The sequence below is a fragment of the Siniperca chuatsi genome, linkage group LG14 (genome assembly GCF_020085105.1).
Source record: "Siniperca chuatsi isolate FFG_IHB_CAS linkage group LG14, ASM2008510v1, whole genome shotgun sequence".
Classification (NCBI taxonomy): Eukaryota; Metazoa; Chordata; class Actinopteri; order Centrarchiformes; family Sinipercidae; genus Siniperca; species Siniperca chuatsi.
The window spans coordinates 15798699-15825007 of record NC_058055.1 but is presented as its reverse complement, the minus strand read 5'-3'; the positions used below and the strand labels follow the sequence as shown (position 1 = coordinate 15825007).

Here is a 26309-nt window from a genome sequence, read left to right as displayed (position 1 = left end):
AACACCCATGCATGACACCCTGTCACTCCCTCTTCATCCCTGTGCAGGTTCCTCCCATCTTTTCTTCTGCAGCAGCTTTCTGAGATCCATCACTTCCTCCATCCTTGTCAAGTAAAGCACCTCCTCTCCTCCTTGTTTAGCTGAGACTGTTCTGCTGTGACGAAGTTGCTCCAACATCTTCTCATGATGGCCTCAATAGAAGGCTCTCAAGTTGCTATATACTGTATAGGGTTCAGTTGTGGGGTTCCCAAAACAAACTAGACTACTCTAGAAGTTCCCTTTTTCAACACATAATGCATTAACATGAAAGATTTGGAGCAAGAGTGATGCAGTCCTGCGTTCGGCTATAATCTTGCAGCATTGCCTCATTTTGAATTTCTAACCTGTAGTTGTGTCTTTAAACTTTCCATAGAGGGCTAAAAAATATGGTTACAGTTAGCTTGATTAACTACAATACACAAATTCAAGTTTTGGCTAAAACAAATCTCTACCAAACCTTGAGGCTGCTTTTCAGGCAATTAATGAACTTAGTGAGTGAGGTGAGCATTCCACACCTTTTTCCAAATATATACTAGTTTAAACTTACATGTCAGTCTTTAAATTTGTAGTACTGTCAGGTGTGCATACATTTGAGAAGGAGCACTTGTGTCCAAGCCAAAAACATGGGTCCATAATAAGTATTATACTGCAGTCGCTATTGTCTTTGTCTATTGTCTTTAAAGCTGCTACACTCAATTATAAATGGATCAAAAGATTATGTGTACTGTATGCGACAGGGGGGGCTCGTAATGACAAATCCACAGAGAATTAACACCCAACTCTGCAGTTCACCTCAGCTCTACAGAACATTTCAGCATTTTTTAATTAATTGTTTTGGTTTTGAAGCCTTCAACTTGCTGTTTTGGTTCACTCTCACTGTTCTCAACATTTCAGTCACAGCAGGCAGCTGTTTTCAGCAAAAAAAACTCTAAAAACCCACTGTACATTACCTGCTCAACACCAAACACATACCGACACAGTTAGTGACTATCTGGTGAACGTAGTGGAGCATTTAGCAATTAAAAAGCCAGATATTTCCCCCTCAGAAGTTGGCAGAGACCAAAAACAAAGCTGAAAGAGATTGAATATTGGACTTACGTCCTCACCTTTGCTAGGTGGCCAGAAACATGAAATGAAAGCTAGTGATGCTCCGTAATCATTATAGAGACTGGATTTATACAGCAATATCTGCTGGATGTGTAAATAAGCAGTTATTTAACTTAAAAGGTGATAATAAGTGACTGTTGTGTTTACCGGTTGTGTTTCCGCTGCCCCCAAGTGGCCAAAAAAAGCATACTTTTACCTAAGCACGGGAACACAGATATGGATTCTTACTTCTTTTTTTCATGTCTGTGAACAAATGTCCGTTTTTAAAATGTCTCAAAATCCTTAACACAACATGAACACAAGCACAAGCTCTAGAACAGGCAACAAACAGGATGAAGTCGTCCTCTATGATTTGTGCTCCAACTGGTCTTGTATCCCTTGAAAACTCCCTTGATTTAGTACCTCTGCAGGCACACATGAACAGATGTTGAGTAAGCTGCTGGGCAGCGTGTTTTGGCACTTTCCGTATGTGCCCTTGGATTTCAGGAGTCACCGCCGTTTGAGTTTTTATTATTCTATTTTTATGATATTTTGATATCATTGTGATAGCTATTTTTCTGTTTTAATTATTTCCACCCTGATGAAGAGGTAGAAACCGGTCTGCACTTTAAACCATTAATATGCCCTACTAAATAAAGGCTTTTAACATAACTTTTCTCCTTGTGCTGCTCAGGACTATGAAAAATGTTTCTTTTCTGAGTAACAAAAACTTGTTCTCACTAACAGTCTTTGTTGTTTAAGCACTTTAGCCTGATGTAATATTTGGCCTCACTGCAGGCAACATATTACAGCATCCAATAACCACATCCAGCTTCTCCACAATCACTTCATGCTATGTGACTGCTGCGTGGCTGTTGTTCAAAATTTAAAAGAGAGCTCAGAGAAACAGTGAATTTGCTTTTCATACCATTTCCTACAATTCACAATGAGTTCAAGCTTAAGTCACACACACACACACACACACACACACACATGCAAACACACACTTGAGTGACTCAGACAATGTGCTCTGGTGATACCAGATTGGAGGGGTTTACAGCAGAAAAATACAGCTGGCTATGCTTGTACACTCCACTAAACCATTTGTTCTGCAAACACACGTCACAAAAACAAACACTCACATCCACAAATGCCCACATATGTGTGAAGATGTTCACTTAGCACCAAGTTCTGTCAAAAAAAAGTCCCATCTAGTCGTGATCACTTATGTAACATTTCCCAGTTGAACTGCAGTTATTTTCAAACATTATGTTTTTCAGCTCATATGAGTAAAGAACTGTTAATTTAGTGGCTGACATCTATTATAATCTACAGCCCATTTAGCCTTTTTACTTTTAGTATATTATTTTATTTAATCACCAACTACAATATCATTTTATCTGCTGAGATTTAAATAATGCTGATCTGATGGGGCTGTTCCCATATGCTGACTGCTAAATCATGTGCGTGTTTTGTAACATCCTCTTGCACAGGCCTTCAGTATTTCCAGATCAGCATTTTCAACACTAATAAAGATTCCTCTATTTTTGGCTTAAGAGACAACTGACAGAAAACTGACCCAAGTTTTTTCTTTCACATAATAAAACGCTGTCCGTTAGAAAGTCAAGCAGAGGCATGCTGTGTGAAGTGTAGCTCAGTATTCAGTCCTCGTTATTTCTGCCTGCCCAGTGGCCCAGTACCACACAGGCAGCTATTTACTGACGACAACTAACTCTTAGGCCTTCTGGGTAGCTGGCACACACACACACATATATATATATATATATATATATATATATATATATATATATATATATATATATATAAACATGCCTCAGGTATTACTCTTTAAGTTACACACACGCACAGAGACACACATATATAAATCCACACAGACATACACACACACATTGTCTCTGGTGAATTGTCCCAGACAGATAGTCTGCTCATAAATGCTAACCTACATTGTATGTGCGTCCTAGTTCTGCCTGTTGGTCTGCATAACCCCTCTATTTTATGAATGTGAACACACACACACACACACGTGCACACACACACATAAAGAACCTCTTGAGTATTGTTCTTTTGGCTACAAAGTGGGTAACCTAATGAGTCCTTTAATCCAGATTTACCCTAAATTATTTTTTTGTTAGTCACACAGAAATCAAGGCTCTCTCAAAATGTCATGTCTAAAATACTACACACTGTAACACAAGATATTTAAATAAGATAACTAAACTGTGGCTCTGTTGGACTCCACATAAAGACAAATATATCTGCCTTTTATCACCTAGAATATATCAAGAATTAAAGAACAGCAGGATTTAGAAAAAGTTGTCCATGCTTTTATCTTCAGTAGGCTCGACTACAGTAATGGTGTCTTCACAGGTCTCTCTAAAAAGTCAATCAGACAACTGCAGCTGATTCAGGAAGCTGCTGCTAGATTTCTAACTAAAACAAAGAAAGAGGACCACAACCCTGCAGTTCTCAGATCTGTTAACGGGTTTCCTGTGTGTATTTTACAATCAAAGAACTGTTTTCAAAACACATTTCTGACCTGCTGCCGTGTTAAAAACAGACCAGACTGCTCAGATCGTCTGGGTCAGGGCTGCTTATACTGTCCACAGAGTCAAAACTAAACGTGTAGGAAGGAAGGAATCTACCTGAGTATCTGTTGATTTATTAATCAATTAATCAACATTAATCAACAGATACTCAGGTAGATTCCTTCCTGAGGGTAGGGCTTATGTAACACAGAGTAGCTTAAATTTCTAGTTCCCGTTCCATTTTTTCACAATTGAGAATGACGTCCGGATGGGAGCCGAAACGTCTTGATTCTGAAAACAGTGTCCAGATGACTACGACTGAAACCTTTTCTACAATAAATGTGTCGAAGCAGCATTCAGTTTCTATGCACCACATATCTGGAATCAAATCTCAGAAAACTCAGCTCTTTTAAATCGAAGCTTGTTTTTTCACACCCCTGACCAGATGAATTTCCTCTTTGAATAATAAAGTGTCACAAACAAGGAGGTTTATGCAAGAGATTTACTTAAATAAATGTCATTTATTGAAACCAAAAAATTAACACAAAATAAACAGGGGGGTGTGAGATCAGCAATGAAAACATGGATGTGTGAGTTATGTGCTGTGGAGGTGCACCAGGAAAAGAAGATGATGCAGAGTGGATGTCAGCTGAAGGAAGAAAGGCAAGACTAAGCACATGGGCCAGCTTTTATAGCCTGGGAGCCCAGGTGAACTAGATGAACTGATGACCCTCCACTGTCAGCCAGTTGTCTGCTGGGTTTGACAAGAACAGCTGTGTGGACAGTGGGAGGGACGTCACACCTTCCTCTTTTAAGAACAAGGTTCCATCTTGACATCTAAAACATAAAAAGTAAAAAAAACAAACAAAAAAACAAGTCAAAGACATTTACAATAAGACAGTATAAAAATGAGAATGTCTCACATTTAATTCTCAGTTTTAATTTATGGCCTTCCACAAGTGTCCCCATTACACTGGAATGGCTTTCACAACATACTACCATATGAACATAGTGCCATACACCTCCAACCACCACCTCCAATTTTACCAGATCCAATCGCCCACCCAGCAGCCTTGGGTCCAGAGGAGCAATTTAAGGGTGAGGAAACTACTGTACTAGCAAAAGAGAGGCAAGTGAATTACATGTAAGTAAACTAAACTAGTTCATAGGGGATATTTTCTGTATATTTTTCTCCTGATATGGATATCAATATGATAATATAAAACCACCTCAATCTATTTGTTTCTTTCAGGGAACACAGAAAAGTGAGGAGTATGGTCAGTATGAGATGAGGTTTAACCCCAAAAGCAACATGTTGATTTGAGCTTGAACTGGACACTTATTTACTTCCTGGCCAAACTTAATGAAAAATGGCTTTACTGCATTCGTAGTGAATGTGTCACAGAAATTAGTCTCATTGGAAGCCGGCCACAAAAGCTGATATGTTAACAAAGTAAGTTTCACGTTTTGACTTTGTAAATTATATGTTAATATAAATTATGTACAGTTAGTTCTGGGATAAAGGCAAATAGGGGATATTGATGTTTCATGTCTAGTGACTATAGACCAAAGCATAAACAGCTGTGGGGAAACGCTCATTGAACTTCTCAGAGATTCTAGATGCTGTGTCCTAAATGGCTGAATAAATCCTGCTAAGCTCCCCGCATGACTGTCTGGACGCTTGTATTGACTTTAAGGTGATCACCAACTTTTGGACAACGGCCCTGCATGTATTGACCTAGAGAGGTAGGTTACCGAACTATTCCGTGTTAATATTGAAATATAAAGTTAATGTTACAATGGAGATGAAGTTGTTACTTTCGTCTTTCCAACTACAAGATGACCTAGAATATTTCTAGACTATTTCCTTTCTTCTAATATGTGTCATCTTGCTCTGGTGGAATTTATTAGTAAGTTAGAAGGCTGTGAGGAAACAATACTGATAATTGATATGGATTATGTAACGATATAATGTGTGGAGAAATTAATACATGCCTGCAAAACATGATTTTTAAGTCAGAAAGGGACACATCAGAAAACAAGTAGGACTAAACCATATTGGAACACTCCAAAGTTGCACAGTTGAGAGCTGGTACTCTTCCTCGGGCCATTGAGGTTGGTTGATTCAAACATATAAAGGAGGAAAAGTGATTGTGTGAGCTGAGTGAGTCCCATTGTATTTTGCACTTCACAAATGATGATTTAAGAGAGTTTGAAATATTCTGGTGTACAGATGAGCAAAACTCAGAACGGCTGTTTAATTTTGATGTGTTAAAGTTTGCTAACTTTGTTTCAAAAGCCTCGGAAAGAAGGCAAGATGGATTATTTAATTAGTATTTATTCTGATTTCTCCAGCACTTTTTTTTTGTTTCAGACAATGATGGTCTTAAGATTTAATTGTGAAAGATGCTTAAGATGCTTCTCTATTTTTGGACTTTCTCTGTTGCTTGGAAATGCATATGCAGCACTCTGGTCCTGGCTTGTATACATTTATGGCATCTTGTAGGCCACCTGGGCATAGTTATAAGCATGACATTCATTCATATGTTAATCAAGACTTCAGTAGAGAAAAGCTTTTGTCTTTTTGTCAAAAATTATGGGTTAGTTGTATTTCATTGTGTATATATATTTACATTACTGTATTTACTGCTTCGCTTTAGACTATGAAAACCCTACACTTGGCACCACTTTTTATCGTAGCACTCTAACACTCTAACGGCATACTCAACCCTAGGATCAATTGTAACCCAGACACTGAATATCTCAACTGCTCTGAATATCACCTGAAACTCAGTGGACTCTTCATAATCACTTGATGTTAAGTGGAGTATCAGCACTGGACTATCCAAAAATGTCCAAAAACTCCACAGAGGATTCAAATTCCGCTGTTGACTGCTATTAAGATCATGAATCGGTTAATTTTAGATTTAAACTATTATTCCAATCCTGTGTGGGCATTTACATATTGTGGGTTTAAGATTATCTGAAAATAGATGAACAGTAAAACGTAATAGTTGTGTACAAATACAGAATTATGGAATTATGAACCACTTTCAGTACAATGCTATACTTCTTCCTCTGACTGCTAATACAGTATAAACGACTGGTGTGTGTTTCTCATCCCTCACCTCTGTATCTTACAGACACACACTTAGCAGAAGGAGGTGTGTCACTAATCGAAGCAGCCTACTCACAACATGTTGTCTTCTGAGTCAGCGCATTTTGAAACATAACAGAACCATAAATTAGCCCATCATTTAGCAGCCACCCTGATCAAGTATTACCTTAGACTGTATGAGCCTGCTCCTGAATGCAGCACAGTATGTATTTCCTTGAGCTTTCTGGCTCTTTTGTCCTCATAACTGTGGTCAAAGGGATTGTAGGAAACGAACAATATCCTTTGTGAACAATGTCCTCATGCAGTCTTAAGACAACACAATAAATCACTATCACTACACAATATCTCACTATTCCCCTCAACACCCTCACTACAAGACTATCCATAATGAAATATGTTGTTATTCCTCTGTGAAACATCTCTTTCAGCTTGCCTTTCCACAGTATGATAACTTTCCCTCCAATTATGTCCGTGCTCCAGTAACATGCTGCGAGAAGAGAGTTCTTTGTGTTAAAGTAATCTACTGTGACTCTTGAGCGAGCGCAAAGAGAACGGCAGTATTTTTTTTTTTAAAAGACAGACAGCGAGAAATCTTTTTAATTCCTAGTAAATTATCTCAACATTTCATTGGTTTCTAAGTGAAATGGAATGCCTGATTAAGCCCAACTCATTAGCAGACGGTCCAGGATAAATGGGAAGGCAAAGGACTGAGGATAGAGGGATTCTAATTAAACTGAAGACAAAATGACCAGAGAGGATCTCGGTTATGTTATTACAAAGAAGGCTAAATGAAAGAAAGATGCCACATACAGGAGATTAAGAAGGCTGGTACTGTAAAAGGGTAAAGCATATCCATCCATCTTGCTTTTTTTACTATCAATTTTGATTCCTCATTTTATGGAACAACAAATGTATTTTACCACATTTTGACATGTTTGAGCCTTGATGAATATGAATGCTTGCTGTCAAAATCCAAGTTTGATAATTTTAACCATCAACCATTTATTGCAACAATAATGCATTTTAGTTAGTGACATTGACACTGATGTATCTCAGGCTCTGCCACCCTTCAACATTCACAACTTACAGCTAAATAATGCTGATAGAGGAGGAGGCTGGGGAGGTGTGGAAGGAGTGACATTTTTATTTACGTAGGGTTGTATAGAGCCACATTTTCATGCTTAATTTAAAATAAATATGTGCTATAAATAGGACTATACATTTTTTTGCATTAAAAAAATCGCAATTTGTGTTCAAACTGATTGAGTTTACAGCACATGTTGCATTTCTTTCTACTCTTTTAAATCCCAGGTATATTTGCTAGATTATGAAGAATAAATGACTGATACAGATTTCAATATCAAGATTGTGCCATGTGCCTTGCTCATGGGCTAAAAAGAGGGCAGTTATTGCAAGAAACGCTAACCCAGAATATTAAAAGCTAGAACTGTGCTTGGTACAAGACACTGGAGTGTAGGGATAAATAAACTAGACTGCTGGGGTTTTTTCATTGTATTCTTCATTAAAACTGCCAGCATATTATAAAAGACAACCAAGGCAAGTATCATAGGGGTGCATATACGACAGATTCAAGTTCCTGTTGTTTTTTTGTACTTTTGTACTATGTACAATTAATCACCATGCTATCACTAACCATACATTAAATGAGGATTATGTAGGTGTAATCTATTTCATCGGCTACAGGTATATTATTTAGTTTAGGATCAAGCCTACAAGATACTAGCCAACATGAAGGATTTAAAGCCATATCCCTAAAACTTATCATCGGAAATATTCTGTATAATCTGTCATCAGTAATAACCAGGGATATCTGTGTAAACACATAACCCGGTATCTCCTAGTGTTGCTGATATCGTCTTGAAATAGACTTGGATGGAGAAGCATGCATGTAGGCCCGGGTGTGGCATGAGAAAATCACTCTGGAAAAGCACTTAGTCTGTCACTCATACTGCAGGTTCCCAAATGGGCATTTTGAAGTTTATAGTTTGGCTTTACTGCTCACTGCCTGCAACTCTACGTTTGCAGAGCCAAGTTTGATAAAGAAGTTGATAAAGTTAGATCATTTTCTAGTTTGGTATGTTGAATAGCCACAGACGTCTGGTCAGGAACGAGGCATTCAGTTGTTTTCTGGGATGTTTACTGAATACTGTCACCACATCAACACACTCCACTTGTCCACTTGTCGGTTAGTTTATGGTTCTATAAAAAATCAACCACCATGGCTGAGTGTGATAGCCTGAGACCTCAGTCAATCAAGCAAAGTATCGCACAAAACATACCTTTAAGCTCTGAAGTCCTTCTATGTATTAATTTACAAAATGTGTCACTAACCATACAGAGGTGAAACTGTCCCTTAAGCGTGATTTTTGGAGTGAAAAGTAAAAAGTGCCCTGTGGAGTTCACTGTAAATAAACATTGCTTTCAACATGTATGTATGTATGTATGTATCTCACCAGAATGTATTGTGTGTATGTGTGTTTTTAAATTAGCATTTTGATTCATTCCAGTTGCAGTCGTCTCCTCTGCTCATAAAAACATTGGTCAACAGCACCGTTAGTGGTGAGAAATGTCCATCGTGTACCTTAGCCTTTACCTTTAAAGTGCCTTTACACTCAGCCATATGTGGTTGCCACTTGGTAAAATTACTACCTAAAAAGGATACTCATGTATGTCCCCCAACAAAGCTGCTTTTTCCATTTTCCAACAGTACTGTGACGGCAAACATACATTTTTAGGGCACAAAGAAAAGAAGAGACATTTGTACTGTGACAGGACACACACTCTCTTTATTGTGTTGGGTTATGCAATATGTTAGCGTAAACTGTATATAAATAATATGCTGGTTACGTCTGTCACATGAGTGCTGTAACTGTAAGGACGCAGCAACATGGAGTCCAAGGCAAATTTCCTTACAGGGACAGTGAAATATTGCTCTCCTCTCTTCTCCTCTCCTCTCTAATGTGACTTAAAAAGGTGCCTGTTCAGTTCAGCACCCTCTAACACAAAGGACTGGCAATGGTGATAGGTTTTTGATTGTGGCTGTTACTGTTATTCCAGTTTTTATTTCTGTGTTTTTTATCTCTTCCTTCACTTCAGACGGCAAAAAGGAGACTTGAGGCTATAATGATTAAAAAAAGGCAATAAATGAGCTGAAATAATTGCAGCATTTTGAGAGTGTGATTGATTAATGGATGGCTTTGTGTGTGTGTGTGTGTGTGTGTGTGTGTGTGTGTGTGTGGGATTAAATATGTGAGCTCATATGCAACATGTGAGTGTGGGTAAAATTCACGACAAATAATATCTCTTTGAGCAGGCTGATATAACAGCACAAGGAAGAAAGATCATTTTTTACACATTAACTCCACTCTGACAGCCTCTACTCTCCAATCCCCCATTTAATATGAGCATTCTCCATTTTTCTTTTAAATCTAATTTAATACAAGGGCGCAAAATCTTCAGCAATCACCACCTCCCAGGGTTGTGTGTTTAGGAATGTGGTCTGCAGCATTGTTGCTCACTACCTCCTGCACTGATAATCTGGCTAAATAACGGAGCTTCAGACATGTGGTGCGTCTGTGATTAGCCACGTCCCTCAGGGAGAGAGATTTATGAGCTTCCAGGTGCATTGTATAATTCTAAGTCAGATACCAGGTAGTGAAAGCTCAATAGCAAGACAGACATGTTCTATTATGTTCGCCTTTTTAAATGCCTCTTTTATTTTTTTTCTGTTAATCCTGCTTGAGCGGTAACATTTAAAATGGTGTTTGAATGCTTAATTAAATAATAACATGCCCTGTAAGCTTCAAGAAGATCCTCCCAACAACACTTCACTGATGTACCTGTGATGAATCCACACAAACACACACACACAGAGGAAAGAGCCTCCACACCCTACACCCCACCACCTCACATCCAGTACGTACTGCACACTCAACATGTAACTTCCCATAGGGGTGTAATTACATTTGTGGTGTAAACTGGGTAATTAGCTGCATCTCCACTTAGCTCTCAGCTGGAAACATGGAGAGAAGCGAGCAAAGCAGCAGACAGAAACATCACAACATCTGCATGACTCTGATTCCAAAGAAGGATAATGCAATTCCTAAACAAATCATTACAAAACACATTCTAGCATAATGAGAATTATCCATATGCTGCATATACAATCACTATTGTTCCCTTTTATGTTCAGCCCTCCCCTTCTGAAGCACCCTTTGTGAGAAAACAAACACAGAGATATCTGCACACTCATGCACAGTATGTGGATGTGTCCTGGTATTTGAATTCCCCCACATTAGATTATTTTCAGACAGTCTTCCATCTAATACATCTGATTAGGTTAATTTAATTTGAATCAGCAAATACTTTCAATTTTAACTTTTACACTCAACCCATTTACATTGTTTGATTGATTTTCTAAATGATTTTGAATCCTTAAAACATATGAGAAACAAGAAGATGTTGATGTCTCAGTATTTATTATTTTGAATATGAACAAATGGCTTTAGGCTACTGCAACTGCTGTACAAGAATTTCCCTCCGGATAAATAAAGTTCTATGGCAAACATGATAGCAAACAGTGGCCTACACACGCAGCAGATACCAAGCAATATTTGCATTCATTTGAAGTTGTGTTTCACAGCCGTGAAAATCACAGCCATCTGTGCAGACTTCACTGTAAAAGCCCACACCCGTCTTCCTCTCTCTACCTGGTAATGGAAAGAACCATCCCAGCAGGTGTATCTAATCCTGCAGATAAGCAAATCAAACAAGGGGGAGTTATCGCAGTCATCTCTCTGTGATCAGATTAGAGGTTATGAAGATAGAGGCTTAAGACAGTTATCTACTGGCTCATCCTGAAGACACTACAGGTGCACACAGAGACGGCATCACGTAGACTGACTGAAAAACGTTGAACCACTGGATGGGTACAGCATGAGGAATTAATAAACTTACTAAAAAATAAATTACATTTTGAAATATTCCTTCATATCATCATCTTGCATGGTTGCTCCCACCACTTTGGATTTTTTTGGACTGTTTCTTTTGCTAGCAGGACCCAAATGCAGAAACCAGGCTGGAGATGAGGACTTCAGCAAAATCTATAACAAAACAGACAGAAACATACATGCAGAAAACAGGTAGGTAAGGTTGTGGTGGGTGGGTGGCCGGCCAAAAAACCAACAGGGCAGCCTGGACAATCTGACAAAAGCCAGCAGACAAAATGTCAGCAATATATACAAAGACACTAATGGTGAAATGAGGTGCAGCTGGTGAAGCAGGCAGCAGGTCAACAAGTGAGCCTGTTGGACAGGTGAGGAATGACACTGGTACCTCCAGTCAGTGATGGCTCACCTGAAATATTACAAAAAAGAAAAGAAAAAACATATTTTCTCACCCTAGTAGCCATGCAGATAGTTTGGGTTTATTTGGTTTTGAGATATGTGTCTATATGTGTCTTACAATGGAGGTGGATTTTCACTCTTTCTTACTTTCTGTACTAGACAATGGGGACACAATGTATCACTGGTGAAAGGTTTGGTATTCATCACATTATACCTGCTAAACATCAGCATGTTCACACTGTGAGCATGTTAGCATGCTGATGTTAGCATTTAGCTCAAAGCATCAATGTGTCTACTGTAAGCACAGCATCACAGAGCTGCTAGCATGGCTGTAGACTCTTAGTCTTGTTTACATTTACTCAGGTCTCTCTTGGAAATGAGATTTCAGTCTCAATGGGATTTAACTGATTAAATAAAGGTTACTATTATTATTATTTGTGGTGCTCACAGCTTTGAAAGAATACTGCCACCGTAATCGATTTTCATGGGAACTACTTTCTAGTGAAGAAATAGTCCCTAAAACTGTTGACAATGTGTGCTGTGGTTTATCTCGAGTAACAGGGACACTGTTTCTTAACTTCAAATTGTCAATTTGTCAAATTGTTTATGTAATTTTCACACTTCAAAGCTTATCAAAACTATAACCCTGACCCTATTCTCATAAATCAGTTTGATGTAAACTGTTTATTTTCCTTGGTAAAATGTACATCTTTGTCTTCTTTGTTACAAACCTTCAAGCAGTGTTTTACTGAACTGTACGTCCATGCACAGTACGGCCATTTAGCTTAGCTTAGGTGCAGTTTGTTTATAGTTCAGACCAGTGTCTTTGCAGACTTGCCCCTTCTACATGTTCAACAATTACAGAGGGAAACATCCATCAAAGTAAAGACAGTGTGTACTTTGTGCCAGTAAAGTGACATTTTGTTCGGCTGTACACAGGTTGTTTTCCCACCTACTTTTGTCCAATTACTGGAGACTTGACTGTACCTTAAGCGGGGAGAGGCGGCTGAATAGCCATTGCAGTAGCAATCATGAGAGGCGGTGCAATTTAGATGCCATGTATTACAGGTATTTGAGCTTGAGTCACCCAGCCACCATACACCAAAGGTTATTGTGTTTAGTATTGTTCTGTGCCTGTTTGGTTGTATTACCAAGTGATATATGCATATGCAAATAAAACATGCAACCACTAGAACAGCTTTAATGCTCCTTAACATAGATTCTTTAAGTCTCTAAACTCTAGTAGAAGGACGAACGCCATTCTTCTAAAAGATATCCCGTCAGCCCAAACTCTCCCATAGGTGTTCAGCTGTGTTGAGATCTGGTGATGGTGAAGGCCACTGCATATAATTTACCTCATTTTCATACTTATATAATTCATGCCTTGTATGGAAAAATCTCCACTCATTTGTTAGTTTTTCCTTTAATATCTCTCCAGTATGAATATTTTAAAAGCAACTTAACAGCAGCTGATAACCATTTTTTACTGACCAAGAGCACTTCACAACTTGTTGCAGTGATGTAGAACTGTATTACATGTGTTAAAACAGGGTTCTGACACAGTAGTGTCGAAACATTAGTCAATTTGCACAATTAAAGGCTGCAAATCAATCAGCGTGCGTATAGTTTCTGTTTTTCTGTTGGATGTATTCCAGTGTGTGTAAGTACACTATGACATCACTGTATGTAAAAACCTTATGCGACGCAGGGGTTTTCTACCCAGAAGTTATTGTAAACAAACATTGTATTTCGTTCTCTATTCATAGATTCTGGATTTTTCAGTGCCAGATAGTTGACTATTTGCTATATATCTAAAAGACTGATTATTTTGTAAATTGCTCTTTGGTAATATAGGAAGAGAGAGGAGATACACTCCAGAATGATACCAGCCTTAAAGAGTTAACACACTTTTTGCAGATCATGTGCTGCTTAATACAACCTGATAAAATAGGCTTGTCGTGATGTGATGTGAATACCTGTCATCCAACATACTGCACTCTACTCTCTCTGACATCCATCTGTCACACTGCGACATTAAACAGACTGTGGATGATGATCACCCTGGCTGGTTGATGCCCCCCCCAAGAAGAAAAACTGAACATTTGCCACTATCTCTGTTTTCCAAAATATCATCAAACTGTTTCTTATGTTGGATAACTGTCCTACAACAGTGCATTAATGTAGTTAATTTAATTTAAGGTGCAACATATTCACTCACGGCAATTCTGCACCTCCCACACAAGGACATCAGTTTCCTCTTGAGAGAAGCTTTTGTAGTGAGTCCACTCCCAACTGTTTTCTGTATCACAGACTGTGCTCCGTGAAGCAGAGACCAATCTTTCAGAAAAGAAAGGGGGGGAAAAAGCTGATTTGATTGATGATGACTGATGAGAGCCCCTACCACATCCTGATAATATATTTCACATAATCACACCCTGTTTCCAACTGCACTTAAATTGTGCCACATGCCTCCAGCAATGAAATATCCAAAAGTCAGCTGCCACAGCATGAGCGCAACACTCTGCACCATTGACTCTTTAGAACAGAGCCCAGAGACACCAATTTGTCCGTCGACAGTAGCCACAATAGACCAAAATATAATAGTGTTTTGAGTAATGCCTGCTATTCACATATTTTTCTCATTATGTTTCTCTTAAATTTTTGATTCTCCTGCTCTCTTGATATTGCCATTGCTCTCTTCACCGACATCATAAGTGCAACAAGTTCTCATCCTATCTCTGAGGGGTGCTGAAAGGCATTCTAGGAAATCATTAACCAAAGAGGAAGAAGTCTACACTGTGTCCCAATTCAATTCTATAAACATATTATAAAATCCTGTTTGCACCAGTACATTGCATGATTTTGGCAATTAGTTGAGTATGAAAGAAATTATTGTATTTTATAATGTACATACTGCGCCACTGTGAGGGATTGTGTAGGTAACAAGGCACCACATGTCCAACAAAATTAGTTCTCGGTCCATGCACTTCAGAACGACACATGAAATTGTTTCTGATGTTAGAGGAGTGGTTAGCTTTAAGCACAAAAACAATTTGGTTAGGTTTTGGTTTGGGTTAAAATTACTATTTCGTTAAGGTAAGGGGATCTTAGTCGTTGTGGTTATATTGCTGATGCTCTGGTTTTTCATGGGAGGACAGTCCCATAAAGTCTCATAAAGCACCACTATCCACTTTTATGACACTTTGTAATAAGCCCTGAGAAGCTGTCTGGATTGCATTTGGGAGAATAGTATCCAAAATCACCACTCCCTGAAAAACTAAATCTAAAGATTTTAATGTGCATGTTGGCATTTTCAAAGTCACCCTCCACTCAAAAATGTGTTTTGCTTATTGTCACTGGGCTGTTTGACCTTCACTGTGCAGAATGATGGATGTGCAAAGTTTAAAACTAGAAGGCTGTTTCCACATGCATCTGTTGTGCAACCTACTGAAGTAGGAGACATCTTATGTCCAGCAGTTAAACTTTTGAAAAGAACAACATTTGCGTATTCATCAATTCTGGCTTTTCAATGAGGGAGTAGGAGCACATGTAATTTTAAGAATTTTTGTTGAAAAACAATGTCAGACATAAATTGTTATTCAAAGCAGAGCATTTACGTCTTAAAACATGTCTGGAGGGGATCTTTAATAATGTATTTTCCATTTTTTGGGTACAAACTCAAAACATGTTAAGAATTTGTATATTCTACACAAGTGGATCACAGTCATGGACTCAGCAGGATGATCAGGCGTGTACCAAAGCTTTTTGTTAATGCTAGCATACCATTTTATTTTCAGTGTCTTATCTATTTTGTTATTATTTTTATTCTTTTTTATCTTACATTACTTTATGGGTATTTTATTCCATTTTATTTTTGTATTACTTCAATTCTCAGATTTCATTTGCCTCATTGCAGTCCTGAAATGTTTTAATCATGGTTCAACCATGCAAAGCACTTTGTAACTTTGTTTTGAAAAGTGCTGTATAAATAAAGTTTATTATTATTATTATTATAAAAGTATAATTACAACCTTTAATTACAAAATAACTCCTGCAGCTCATTAATCATGACAAACTGATGATATCTAACATTATATGAATATCTAACCCCAAATTCCCATATTAAGATGAATGGGCCACAAACAAAATGTCATGTCATCAGAAAGATGCAACAATCATGTAAAAAAAAATTAAACACATAATGGCTTTAAAGAATAAAATACCTAAATCAACATCCAATAAAACCTGATAGATCCTTATCTGTGGTAAATATTCAACCTATTATGCATTTACAAATGCATAATAATGCTTGCTGTATCTCACAGTGTCAGTTCAAGCTTTCATTTCTAGTGAAGTCTGTGCCACTGTGACTTTTAATGCAATGCTCCAACGCCCTCTGACGCCAATCAAAGCCTTCCTGGGTTCCTGCCATATAAACATGCCAATGTCAATTGAATCTGCCACTTATACTGTACCTACTGGGATAGGCCACTAATGTGCGCCTAAAACATTATATGTAATTACTGCATCCAATAATTTCACCATTTAAGTTACGATCCATCATGTGCCTAGATATATGTTGTTCACAGCTTTATGAACTGGCTTCACACTGGCAATTTAAAATCTTTCCATCTCTGAAGAGTTATCATGAATAAGTACAGGCACAAAGCATGCACGGTGCATGCTGGCCTTGGTGTGGGCATGGCCTCTGGCTCTCCAAGCGAAGCAGAAAAAAATGTACATAAATGCCCTCAGGCCAAATGTGTTTATGATGGAGAGAGAGAGGGCAATGGGGAAGGTTTATTTAACTGGTGGTGGGTAGGAGAGAAACAAAGACAGGAGAAGATGAGAGGCAGCACGGAGTGGAGAAAGAAATCGATAAGGAGCTCAGAGAGAAATGATGAGGATGCTGGTGGAAACAGTATAAAAAAACAACAGATACTGTAGGTGGACAGGAAAAGACAGATGAGGAGAATAATGGAATGAGTAGGGCGTTGAAGGGGGATTGGGTAATTTATGTAAAGAGTGGAAGGAGGCAAGAAGGGGGGACTGAACAAAAGAAAGAATGGCCTCCTACAAGAGAGGAAAGAGTTCGAGTGAGAAATCTGCACCTACAGCTCCCTGCTCTGAACGTGTAACATGAAATACTGGAGAACGCCTGTGCCACTGCCTCTGGAGCCCTTTTTAACAGGGATAACTGAGATCATACATTCATGCACCAGCACACACAGAAAACAGAGCCTATAAATACCCTTGTGAGAGTGAAGTGTCCTTGATAACACTGTAAAATCCTTGAGCAGGAACAGGCAGTCAAAATGTCTATCAAAATGTTCTGTAAGACTAGCAGAGATGAAGCTGGCAAACCAATGAGCACAGTCCTCGCCGAGTTTTGGGGAAAACACAATTTCTTCTTCCTGCCAGTGTACGCATGTTGTGGATTAAACAAGAATTTTTGAAAAGTTATGCACATCAACGCACAACATGTAGATAGTTGATGGGATGCTGTGTGCAGGCTGAATTCAGTTTTTTTTTTTTTCTCACAAAACTTGAATCTGACCCCCTGGAGCACTTTTATGTTCACATATTTGTTTGAGTCTTTTCAGATATAAAAACAAAATATATAAAGAGATGATGAGCCCTCTAAAAGAACCAAGCGTGTGATATTTGAAGTTTGCAGCCTTTCATTTTGATTCAAGCAAAGAAACAATCCCCTCAACTTAATTTATTCTTTTGCTTTTGTTGTGTCATACTTTCCTACCACAGCCTTGAATTTCTCACTACAGACGCCTCTTCAAATATTTAGACTTTCTAGCTGAGAGTTGAATAGATTTAAATGCACCGATTTTTACTTACACTTTACAAAAACATCTTTTCTCTACCCCCCCCCCTTTTTATTTGTATGCTTTGTAAATGCACTTCAGTTCAGTGTGTGTATGTTTTGTCTTCCTAAAGCGGCTATACTCCATACCTTTATAATAACAATGTATCAATTGACAATGTGAAAGGGGTTGCTCGTAGTGATAAACCTACAGAGAATTATCACCTGAATCTGCAGCTCCCCTTAGCTTTAGGGAGCTTTATAGAGAGTTACAGCTCACTGTTTAGCTGTCCAGCCTGCAACTTTACTGTTTTGGTTCACTCTCACCACTCTCATAGTGACGTTTTCGGCCGCAGCAGACAGCAGTTTTCAGAGAAAAAGCTTTTAAGACCCACTGTACACTACCTGTTCAGACACAGTTAGCAACTAGCTAGTGAACACATTAAGCAGCTAAAGAGCCAAATAGTTCCCTCAGGAGTTGGTAGAGACCAAAAACAGAGCTAAAAGAAAGTGAATATTACATTTTATCAGTTGACCATAAACATGACTCCACGTGAATGATAATGTTGCCCCGTATCTGCTGGATGTGTAAATAAGCAGCTGTTTGCTAACAAATTTGCCATATAAACTTAAAAGGTGATGATATGTCAATGCTGTGTTCACAACTTGTTTCTGCTGCCCCTAGGTGGCCAAAAAAAAAAACAGTTATTGCAGGTTTAAGAGTATATACAGTATCTTGACTGGATACAAATGTCAGATAATTACTTTGAACTTGGCTAAAAGTCAGAATTGGAGCAACTAAACGTGTCTTTGTTTGCTTCAGTGGCTCAAACAGGCTAATAATGTTCACATTTGTTTACTGGATTAATACAAATTACATTTCTTTGCAGCACACCTCTGCTGCAGGTGCCAATCTTCAAATGAAAAGTATTGAAGAGATCCACATGCGGTTTTAAGAGGTTACGCTCCTCAGAGTAACGTGAAGTGTGAAGACTCAAGGAATAATTCCTCTAATGATAATTGCTTTAGATTCGTGTGTAAGTCAGCCGAGGCAATATACATTATGAAATCACATGAATCATTACATGGGAACCTATTAGCACTTAAAATCCAGTTTTTTGCTTGCTCTTTTTCAGCAAGACAAAATAATGAATTGCCATGGGAATCAAACGTCATTACAAACATATATTTACACACTATCATGTTGGTATTATCATTTTACGCATGAAAAGTGTATATCATACATTTTGTTTACTGTAGGTATAGTTAAAGCCTCTACACACTCACAGTCCCCAATTACACTTAGACTCTTACACTTAGACTAAATGTAACGTGAATAAAACTTTACTATATTACCTCGTCCATCAACATGATTTCAGCCTGAATCACATCAGATAGATTTTCATTGGCAATAGTGGTTGTTTAACAATGAAGACAACAACTCCCATGATCCCACGCTACTTCAACACGTCATCAAACTACATCTTTTGTTACTGTTTTTGTGCGAGAGACCCCTTGCAGCAGAAATTACATACTGTGTGTTTAAGACTGTGTGGGCGAGTACAGACAGTGCTTGATTGACAGCTTAGGTACACAATACCTCAATGGAAGGCGTTATTCCAGTGCAAATGTTTATAAACTAATGGTTGCAGGTCTTGGTGTTCTCGGGAATGTTGGTCTCTTGCTAAGTCTCTCTCTCTCACACACACACACACACACACAGAGGAGGGCTTGACTGAACAACAGTGTGTTTTAAGATAAGACTGCGGTCAGATAAGACTGTGATCAGGGCCACGACCCTTGTGATAACCGCAGCTCATTTCCATTCGCTGTCCTTGTAGTCTCACGCACATTCTGCAGATTTAGACGAACTGCATATTCAACAGACTGAAGGTCCCGCATTCCCAGAAAGAAGATATGACAACCATAAAAAGCAAGTTCACTACTGCTTAGCACATCACATTCAGATAAAGTTCTCTAAGGATAATACAAAAAATGTATTTCTCTTAATCTCTTCACTATGTCCTCCTCTGTCCTATAACGCCTTGGGGCTGGCTGGGGCTGCAGACTGACGTGTCTCCATCTTGAGTCTCAATTACCAGCAAGGCTTTAAGTTGGAAATGACTTTCTGATCTCACTCATTTAGATTTGCTTAACAGAACACAGAGTTACACTCACTGCACCTGCTTATGCCAGCAAATTAAAAAACGTCCTGATTTTTGACCTGGCAAGGTTTCGGACTAAAGGTAACCTCAAAAGTTGTTAGTGGTTTGAATTGTGTGGGACCATTTCCGTTTGTTCATCAGTGGCACATGAATCAGAAGCAACCTTTAATCATTCACGTAATTCCTTTTATACTTTTCACTTTGGGTTTAAAATGCAGTCTGTATTAGGCCACTACGTTTAATGCATTAAGTCGGATTTTGTTGTTATTAAAAAGACAACGAAATAATGGAAAAAGTTAAGCGAAAGGTGACACTGGGATGAAAAGATCTGTGTGCGTGTTTTAATCTCCCAAACCTCCACACACACACACAGCATGACAGGCAGCAGGCAGGAGATGGTACTGATGGTGCTCGGAGTGAGGGGAGCAGGCGGCTTGCTGCCAACATAAATCAGTGTCATGCCCTTGAGCCACACCTTAGTAGAGAGGTGCGCCACTGAAGCACTGTCCTTGCTTTCCAGTGTCTGAATGTACAATATACTCACAGCGAACATAAAGTAGTTTGAAATGTTGATACACACATTTAATTTGGAAGAGATTTTCCAGTTCAGAGTAAAACAGCTGTGCATGGTGCATCGAAGAGCAGTAAAACGCCTGATTTATCAATGAAATGTGCTATATTTTTAAATAGGGTTTCTGCAGGGTTCACCAAGTTTAACGTAAGACTTTTAAAGACCTTTTAAATCCCACACAGAATGCAATTTAACAAAACATTAAGCTATTATGGAAAACCAGTAGGGACAATATGGCCTAGTATTATGGATGGATGGAGTAACCAACGTAAAAAGATGAATACATTTAAGTTAATTTAGGTTTTTTGCTAAAAAAAACCCCAACACTGTCCATTATGAGACGATGAGCCTTCTAGCTACTGTAGCTAGCAGTAGTCACAGTGTTTGCTACAGTCTTATCGTGCCAATTGAAACTCCGCAAAAAGGATTTAACTTTTTTGCACACAATGTTGTGTTGCAACAATCCTATTTTTAGTTTATGGGCAGTCATTACTCAGTAATGTAATTACTCTACCAAAGAGGCCTCTACCAAAAGAGGAGAAATGTGACTCCAGGAAATCCAAAGTTGTCTTATTTAAATGTTGTGTTCTTGGCTGGCTTGCTGACATTAGCCACTGGTTCACGTACATTCAGGAGTCACCTAGTTTTGTTTAGAGTTGGAGGGTGTGTAACCGTGTAGTCACTGAAGCTAAGCTAGCAGCTGGATGGTTTGCTTGTAAACCACAATGTCTCATTTTCTATTTCTACACGTTAAATACAAAATATGTGACGTGTGGGTAAGGAGGATTTGTTTAAAGGCATCTTTGGTGAATAACAAAAGTAAAATTACGCATTACTTTTGCCGCTGTAATACAGTAATACATACATACATACATTGTAGAGCAATGTAATTACTTTTTCAATGAGTAATTGATAACAGTTTTCAAGTAACTTGTCCAACACTGTTTATGTGTGTATAATGTCTCTGTAACTCCACAAATCGGATACAACAACATTTTATAACTAACATTACTGCCTGCAGTAGAAAACCTTTTTATACCTTCTAAGTCCTTTTTTTTTTGAGGAAAGTAAATTCAATGCTTTTTCAGACTTTTCAAGACCTGCAGATACCCAGTGATAAAGACAAACATTGTTTTTATCTTAACATCCTTTTAATCACTCTTTCTTGTATGACATTTTTTGGAAGCCCAGCAAACCAAACAATTCTGTTTTTTAATTCAAACAAAGATATATTTTAATAACTAGTAGACACTATGACTACAGTTAAAACAAATGCCAACACGTGCATCTTCCACGCACTTTTGCCATGCCTTCATTTTTACAACGAAACAATGAAAATGAAATAAATCTGACTCATCTACATCTTAACTCAACAATGAGGATCACCACAGATCTGAGACCAAAGAGATGAATCACTTGTATATAAAAAAGAGAAAACGCTGTGATCTTTGTATGTATATGACATACATTATAAATGTAAGCAGGTCTAAAACACAATTGTATGTAATCAAATAGTCAAACTGCTTTGTTAAAATGTCAATAAATTAAAAAGGTAAAAGTAATTTCCATCACATTTCCAGTGTGTCATAATTGGCCTGTTGAAAGACGTGAACAAGTCTTATTTGGCTGCCATTTAGTCAGATGAATCTCTGGCCGCCACTTTGCTGCTTCAGTCAGACATGCGGTTATCTCGCTGGTGGAAAAGGTCGGACACCAGTCAGAGACCAGTTTAATTACCAGGCAGCCGTTTGGATCACTGGGAGCAAGTTCAGCTGGCCAATTTGCGGATGTTACTCAGGAGTCTCCTGCTGTATTCCCTGTGGTCCACTGGCTGGACTTCCATTACAGTTACCTTCACTCGACTCTCATCCTGAGGAGGGAAGAAAAATCTTGAGTTAAGTGCAACATCTGATTGAGACATTTCTAACCTATGATCAGCATCATTCAAGGAATAACAAATGCTATAAGAGCATGTGTTTACTGAAGACAAGTCCTTGTCTTGTTTTTCATTTACACCAGCGATGAGAAAGCCAGCTCACACAGATGTGATGTTATTGGCAATACCACACTGAATGCACTATAGCACAATGATGTATATACATCTCCCAAAAGCCTTAAAAACCTGTGCAAAAAGCTATAAGCCAAGTAGATTTCACTCTAGCCTCATTTCAGTTATCAGACTGTATCAGTATTTTTGGAGCTATTTTTACAGTGACAAATTCTTCTATTGCTTGCTCTGACGGACGCTATTTTTGACGGCATACCTGGAAAATTTACCGGCAAGTGTGAGCCATCATCTCGTTAACTCGGGCATGACTGCATATATAACAGGGGTTTTAGTATGTTGATTTTTATATGCATGTGGTTTTTCCCTGCACTTCATAGCACACTCTACATAATATTTTTCACATTATCAGAGATGGCAGCAAGTCAGAAATACAGACCCGAGCAATATATATCAGGACTACCCAACCTGATTGGCTCCAAGATAGTCTCCAACTTGGGAAACGTGAACACCTCTGTGGTGAATGCAATTTGTGGGGCGAATAGTGTGAAAGGTGGAATTTAAAAGTCAACAAAAGCAGAATGTTGTTCATCTTCTCTTTAATTGACAAGATTAACAGTGATAAAAATGTGTTCTAATTTGAGTTATTACAGATTATTGTTGGAATTTTACATTAAAGTATGTCAGATTTCCTATGAGAAAGCTAAGGCCACACAATTTAGTGTCATTCAATCTCAACAATTTGTGGTAACAACTATCCTTCAGCGAGATAGACTTCACATTAAATATAATCAAATAATGCATTGGACAAAAAGCCAAAAACTGATTTCCATTATAATCACAGTCACTGTGAAAAGGATTAATCCAGAGACCATTCATTAATCAATTAGCAATTCAGCCTGCATAACCAGCATCAAGCATTTAACATCCGACCATTATCTCATGTGTGATTCAACACCTCTATTAGTGTTTTCAATTTGCGTCTACCTGAGGATAGCAGGCAAATTAAACAATACAGGGGGCCGTCGAGACAAAGGTTCCACTTGACAAGAGGTGACAACTTATTTTAAAATAAAGAAGGCTTTATAAATTTAATGTGCCTAGACTAATATTCCTATCACATCTGGAGAAAACAATTACTCATTACCCCAGTTCGCTAACTCAATTTCAGATGGTTGGGTGAGGTGCAGTTCTCACAACTTCTGGATGCTGGCACAGTGACAAAACACGTAGACACACACCTTCAAACACATGCAACAGACAAATGGCCAACACACACATCTTTCTGATGCTACAACCTCACAGAGAATTAATGAGATGCTGTACTTGGACAATAAAATTACATAAAACTGAGGATCCCTGCTGTGAAATGTAGATAATGAAGCTGTAAGTAATATAATACATCAATGGGTTGGATGTGAATGAGAATTATATCAAGTTTTCAAATGTACCTTCGGCTTGTAGACATGCTAGTGGTGTAGCTCTGTAGTTAGCAATGTCTGTTATCAGTCCACCACTTTGGTCCAGACTGAAATATCTCAACAACTACTGGATAGATTGTCATGAAATGTTGTGCAGGAATGACAATGGTTCCCAGAGGATGAATCCTACTGATTTTGGCGATTCACTTTTCTTCTAGCGCCATCATCAGGTCAAATTTTTACTTATCCAGTAAAATATCTCAACATCTACAGGATGGATTGCCACAAAATTTTGTACAGACATTTATGGTTGTCAGATGATGTATCTATATATATGTTTATACCGCTACAAACTTTACTAATAATAGAGTATCACAGATTTAAGACAAACTACCATTCAGCCTGGAAAAGATTCAAAGACTCACCAATGCTTGGAAATCAGATACACTTTCCCAGATTCTAAGTGCACCAATTGTCTTGGATTGTCGTTTAAACAAATGCAAATTAGATGTTTATGTGAAAAGTGCACTCATCTGTGCTCAGTAAATCTAATCCTGCAGGCCAAATCTGATCTTCACCATCATCTGAATGCCATTAACTCCACCTGTGGCCTCTATTACACTGGAGTCTGCAGTGTCTGATTCACTGCACACTCACCTGCCTCTGTGGGGCTCCACCTTAATGAAACAAGACAGACAGTTCAGATGGAATTTTATTTAAATACAATATAGCGTTTTTTTGTTAGCCGGTTTAGAGTTTTCTCTATATCCTCCTAAGATTATTTGTACATTTATCTGTTTTAGGTACAAACCAGATGTTGCCATAATACATGAGAAACTTCAGCAGCTGTGATCTGTCAGAGTGGAAAATGTGTGATTTTCTGGCAACATTATTGGTAATAAGGGGTCATTGCTGTGGTGTACTTTCAGAGATCACGTGACTGTATGCTATAGTAACTATCTAACCGATTCTTTCTAAACAAAACAATGGTTCTGTTGCCTGAACATACAAAACAATCAATTCCTGTGTCGAAGAAAGAGTCATCTGTTTAACACCTGGTGTTTAACATCAAATAAAAACTTTCCAAACTCCAAAATCTCTGGACTCACATGCACTACAATACAGATTAGGGGCCAGTATGCTTCAACGGAAATGCTGGTTGCATGGTTGAACATCATTTGAAACCCCCTCCCTCCACACCTTTTCGATGCCTGAATTGGGGAAGCTGCCTTCGAAAATTTCTGTAACTGTCCTAACCCGACAATATGACAATCAAGTCTGCTTCACACAGGGATTGGTCGGGTGTGTGGAAGGTGAGAAAAGTATGCAGGGAACTCGAACGTTTCCCTTTAGCTCTCTATTTTCATTCTTTACACAACGATTTTTGTTGTTTTTTGTGTGTACAACAGAGGACAACATTATGAAGGAGAGACTAGAATATGCACCGTTATCCCCATATCTAAACAATTATCTGATCTCGCCCCTCTCGAACACTTTTACCTTCCAATTACAGAAAGACAGATAGTATATCCTACATATATATATCTATATAACATTTATATATTCAATCATATTTTATTATTACAGACAACTACAGTATATACTACATACACTATATTATACTGTATATAACACTGATGTATATTTCATATATTTTGTATGAAGTTGGGGCATTTCATACTGAATCCCATATCTGTGCATAAATCATGTGTATGGCCTCAGTATTGTAAGAAAAACACTTTTATATGAAAATGTTGATTACTTTCATTTTTAACAAATCTTTCAAACTGTAGTCCAACACTTCCAGATAGACAAGTTTTTTTTGAACACTAAATTAAGTCTGAAAACCACTGGAATCACCAACTGTGTAACAGTTGTGGTATAAAATCTATTGTTGATGGCAGAGAAAACTTCTGGGGATTTGAAGGCATTGTGCTTGTTAAGTCTAAAAATCGCTAGTTTATCATCTCTGCTCTGCCCTAAAATAATACAAATTTGAGTTTATATGCAAGTGAAGTTCAAGCCACAACTTTAAAATATGATCCTAAGCACAGTTGTTCTTTCTCTCTGTCCTTGTTATGAAAAATGACAAAGCGCAAATTTTGTAACTTCATTAATCTTGTTAAGCTCTGGCATTTCATTACATTGTTCTATTTTTATGAAAACACTGTGGT

General features: G+C 38.1%; 1 protein-coding gene across 4 annotated transcripts in view; it reads right to left on the bottom strand.

Annotated features, from left to right (window-relative positions):
* Positions 1-4172: 4172 nt before the first annotated feature.
* Positions 4173-26309, bottom strand: part of LOC122888370 (replication protein A 70 kDa DNA-binding subunit-like) — a 57854-nt gene continuing 35717 nt past the window's right edge. For 3 of the 4 annotated variants that reach the window (XM_044222748.1, XM_044222745.1, XM_044222747.1), the window contains one exon: positions 21842-22579. In XM_044222748.1, coding sequence (XP_044078683.1) covers positions 22478-22579 — 102 coding nt within the window. In that variant the 3' untranslated portion in view covers positions 21842-22477. Of the gene's footprint in view, positions 4509-21841; positions 22580-26309 lie in introns of those variants that run through there. The other variant, XM_044222746.1, reaches the window with a different exon arrangement.